The sequence below is a fragment of the Cryptomeria japonica genome, chromosome 8, assembly GCF_030272615.1.
Source record: "Cryptomeria japonica chromosome 8, Sugi_1.0, whole genome shotgun sequence".
Classification (NCBI taxonomy): domain Eukaryota; kingdom Viridiplantae; phylum Streptophyta; class Pinopsida; order Cupressales; family Cupressaceae; genus Cryptomeria; species Cryptomeria japonica.
Genome location: NC_081412.1, coordinates 602,847,569 through 602,852,707, shown reverse-complemented (window position 1 = coordinate 602,852,707; position 5,139 = coordinate 602,847,569). Strand labels below are relative to the sequence as shown.

General features: G+C 33.2%; 1 protein-coding gene across 1 annotated transcript; it reads right to left on the bottom strand.

Moving 5' to 3' along the window:
* Positions 1–1,166: 1,166 nt before the first annotated feature.
* On the bottom strand, positions 1,167–2,744 carry LOC131027097 (receptor-like protein EIX2). Its single transcript, XM_057957080.1, has one exon. It carries the CDS (start codon positions 2,742–2,744, stop codon positions 1,167–1,169), a length of 1,578 nt encoding a protein of 525 aa, XP_057813063.1.
* Between the last annotated feature and the right edge of the window lie 2,395 nt (positions 2,745–5,139).

The window sequence follows — 5,139 nt, the reverse complement described above, 5'->3', positions numbered from 1 at the left end:
CCCTGTGGTATTAATCGGAACAACATGTTGTTCGAAAGATTCAACACAACAAGGAATGTTATATTAGTTTACCTGACAACTTGTTTTGTGAAAGATCCAGAGACTCCAAGTGAACCATGGCCCCCAAAGATTCTGGAATTGAACTGCTTAAATTATTATTGGATATATTGAGAGAAATTAAACCTTGGAGAAGTCCTAATTCTGAAGGAACAATACCTGACAGATTGTTACGTGAGAGATCCATGAACTTGTCTGCATTGATTATTCTCACATATGTTAGTGCCCTTCCTTTTATCCAAACTGTTATATCATCCTCATATTTTGATTCATAAAAAGATTCCATTTAGCGCAATCCTCCAAATGAAACAGAAAAGCTAAGTTCTACTTCAATATTTTGAGATTGATTGACCATAGCATATAACTCGCTTAGATTTTCAGGAATACTTCCCGATAAATTGTTATTGGATAAGCCCAGAATTTGAAGATTATGCAGCCTCATAAGCTGGGTTGGAATTGTATTTTCAAATTTATTAGAAGTTAAGCTGAAAATTTTTAAATCTGTGAGCTTCAAATTTGTTATTTCCCAAATCAAATACTTGAAGACCCGTGCAATTTGAAATGGACAAAGGAATAATACCATCCAACCTGTTGCCATTGAGATTGAGCGTGCTAAGAGTTTTTAGATTTCCCAATTCCTCTACAATCTGCCCTTGCAAAACATTTTGAGCTAATTTTAAAACTCCTAATCCAGAACACAACCCAATGCTTCCAGGAACCATAGCTGTCAACTTGTTATTTGAATCTGTACATATAGAACTCGGAATTTGTCCAGTGAGATTATTCCCTGACAATGATAGAAAGTATAATGTACCAATTATTGCAGGAATAGAGCCATTAAACTTATTGTCTGACAGATCTAACATAAATGAAACAAAATCCAGAGCCGGAAGTGAGCCATATAATTTATTCTCCTGCAAATCCACCACAGTAAAATTATGGGATATCTGGCGGGGTGGAGAACCTTCCAGTTGATTGTATGAAAGATTGAGCATCTCAAGATAAGGAAGATCCCACAGCGACGAAGGAAGATTTCCCACAACGTAATTACTTGAAAGATCTAGGTATTTCAATTGATATTGTTGGGACAAAAGTGGAAGAAACTCGCCTTATATATTGCAGGACCTCAATGCCAAGTACTCCAGATGGCCAAACTGTGGAACCCAACTTGTAGAAATGGCAATGGTAAATTGGTTTTCAGAAAGGTCCAGTCCTTGTAGGCGAGTTAGATTGTCGAACATCTGAAGTGAAATGGTGCCTCTTAATCTGTTGGAAGGAAGTGTCAATACTTCTAAACTAGCCAGCTTTGAAATGGAATTTGAAATTGTTCCTGACAACTGGTTGTGGCCTAGATGGAGTTCATTTAACACCAGAAGCTCACACAAAGACGAAGGAATCTGACCAGTTAGATGGTTATAGTTAAGTGACAATACTTCTAAACTAGCCAGCTTTGAAACGGATTCTGGAATTGTTCGTGATAGTTGGTTGTGGTATAGATCAAGTTTACTTAATACCGGAAGCTGACACAAAGAAGTAGGAATCTGACCAGTTAGCTGGTTGTCACTAAGGTCCAGAGTTGCAAGGGATGAAAGGCTGTCAAAAGAGGATGGTATACTGCCATTCAAATTGTTTTTCGACAAATCCATGGTCTCAAGTTTTGAAAAGTCTGCAATAGAGGGGGGAATCACTCCTCCTAAATTGCAATGGTGGACAGAAAGCACGACAAGTGAGGAAGAATGGTCTAGAATGAAAGAAAGGTTTGATCCCTGCATATCTATATTAAAATCAAGCACAAGATTTCTCAATTTGGAACGGGGTAGGAAATTGGAAGGGATGGTACTATTCAGACCACAGTCATAGAGATCAAGTGAAACCAGGGAGGACATATTCTCAAACCAGTAGGGTAGTTGAAACGGGAAGGAATTAGAGCCTATATGAAGATGTGATAAAGAGGTGAGGTTTGAGAGATCTGGAATATTACCTGAGAGCCCACAGCGAGACAAGTGAATTTGGGTAAGATTGGCATGACCGCTGAGGGCTTCACCCCACTTCTTCGAGGCCATTGTCAGGTTCACTTTATCCATTCCCAAGAATTCTAAGCTTCTCAGATTTCTGATCCATACATCAAACTTACTACTCCTCAGGCAATATTCCCAGTACCAATCTGAATCTGAAATTTGAAATAGACAGAAATTATCTGAAATATCCAAATGGCGCAAGCTTGACATATTTCCCAACTCCAGAGGGACTTCACCACAAAATCCAGCATTTGACAAGCTAAGAAATGAAAGTCTCTGGAGTTTTGACAACTGTGGAGGAATAGAAGAACCATTAAAGCTATTTCGGCTGAGATCTAAGTGCTCTAGATGCTGCAGATGAAACAGCGATGGACGAAACTCACTCCTTCTGAGCCAATTATCATTTACATCAGGGTCAGCACTTAGATCAAGGCGAATGACATGGGATGTATTATAATCGCAGCCAACCCCCTCCCACTGGCAACAGTTAAATCCCCGCCAAGAGGATAATCGACCAAAGGAAAGATTAAGACCAGCCTTGAAATCTAATAGAGAAATTCGCTCATGTTTAATACATGCTCTTGAAATTGGCAAATCGCTTTGCAGCATTATTATCCATAACAGCAAAAATCCATAGCCCACAGATATCGTATGCGAAAGTGGAAACATTCTGTTCTTATTCTGCCAACTGTTGTAGGAGCTGTGCTACAATTCTGTCTCGGTTATCCTATAAATAACTAAAACGTTGCTTCTTTCATCTCTTTTTGACTTGACTGTGTTTTACGTGTTGTATTCATGATCGTAGCTTGAAAAGTATTTTTCGACTGCATATTTGACTTTTACAGCACATGCATAGAAAATATAGGAAACCTCTCTCTGTCACTAACGTGGTACATTTTCAACTCTAGTTTGGCCAAAAGCCAAGTTCAACCACAAACTGTAAATACATTTTAGACACTTCATATTCTAAACACGCAATTGAAAATGGGAAATGAGTTCGCAGAATTTTTATCCATATCAACAAAAATCCACAGCCCACACAATTCTTAAAAGAAATATATTAACTTTTTAAAAAGGGTAAAAAAGGGTTTATATAATATTAAAAATACATTTTAATACATCAATGTTTTAATATATTTGGAAAAAATAAGTTTGAATTTTATAATGTGAATGTCTACGTTTAAGTAAACTTTTAAGTGTTGTATTTATGATGATAGTTTTTAATGTATTTTTTAGTGCATATTTACATTAATATAAAATATGGTTAATCTTGAAAAGTATTCTATATATTGTTAAGTGTTTTTTGAGCGTATATTTGATTTTATTAGTACATGCATAAAAAATATGGCTAGCCTTAAAAAGTATTCCACACATTATTAAATACTTTTCTAGCACATATTTTATTTTAGTAGTACATGTATAGAAGAGACAAAGAAAAAGGGACAATATCCTAGGAATGTATAGAAGAGAGTGAGTTTTATAAAAACATATGTATGGCTTAATAGGTTAATCTTTAAAAAAAAAACAATTATCTTAAAAACATATTAATATTGATATTTTGAAAAGTAATTTAATTTTAATAAATAATTTATAAATACAAATTTAATGAGTTCAAGTTTTAATTCATTTTAAAATATAAGAAATATAATAACTTTTGTTTACAATTGTTGAAAAAAGAAATAACGTAGGGTTTATATAGAATTTTGTTATAATACATTAATATTTTGATATATTTGAGAAAAATAAATTGAATATTATAGTGTGATTGTGAAATATATTAAAAAGGGGATAATCATTTTGAATAATGTGCACAATCAATTCACTTAACATGTCAACTTTTTTACATAATTTAAAAAAATAAAATTAATGTACTATGAACATTTTCATGATTCAAGGGCACAAGCATAGGGAAGAAGAAATGCATAAGCCTACAAGTATGAACTAAGAACTAACAATCAAAATCAAGAAAGATACGAAGGCAAACATATAAGATTCAAGGGTGAATCTAAGATCCTCAAGTTTAAAATGGACTTGGGCATGTTGGGAACGAAAAGATCACAACAAACACCTTTAATAAGAGTATATTTAAATTTATTGGAATGATTGAATACATCACTCTTATCTCATACAATTTCCATAAATAAATTGATTCATAATCAAGTTCCTTTTGGTGCCCCAAAGCGATTTTTAAGAATGACTTCCTTGTAATAGATATGATTTCTAATTATTTATGATTATAAACAATTACTATTTTTTAGATACTAACATATAATAACTCATTATGAAAGTGTTTAACAAGTCAAATCCCAATGACTATAAGAAAAGTGTGGGAGATGGTTGATTTTTTTAGAATTATGGGTCAAATCCATGTTATGCAGCATCCCTATTAGATGCCACACAAAATGCATTGAGATAAGAAATAAAATATCAAAATTAGGAATACATGAATGAAAAATAGGGCTATAGATGATAGGAATCTATGAGAATAATAAGAATATGATATGGATAGAATAAATCTGTGGGAATATGTACAAGGAGAAAATGATGATGGATAACAAAAAGGGATAAAACTAAACTTAACACAAAAGTATGTCAAATATCACTTTATAATTTTATTGACATGTTCTATCAAAATAGAACTAAAGCTAAAAGGGAATTAGGATTGGTATGCAAATTGCATCATTAAAATTTTAAATTTGTTAAAAAAAAAATTGTAATGTTTTACTTTGAATACTAAATTAAATGCACTCAATAAACCTACAATCAATGTATATACTAGAGCTAGGTTAATATGTATGACAATAAATATTAATTCAAGAAATTTAACTATAACATGATAGTTATGCCTCACCTTAGGAGCTATAATAAAGAGTAAACCTAATACAAGATGTTTATTCCACTTTCATCAATAGTAGAAATAGATATCCACCATCTAGTACATACCTTTTATTTTTCACATCTTTTGATTCCTATGTAAGCCTTCACGAACTCCAAACCACCAAGAGTGTTAAAAACTAAAGAAGTTTGGAGGGCCACACAAACTTGATCACATTTAAATGATCCT

What these genes read in the sequence shown, in the direction of transcription:
- LOC131027097 (XM_057957080.1), bottom strand. Translation starts at nt 2,744, where the DNA reads ATGTTTCCACTTTCGCATACGATATCTGTGGGCTATGGATTTTTGCTG.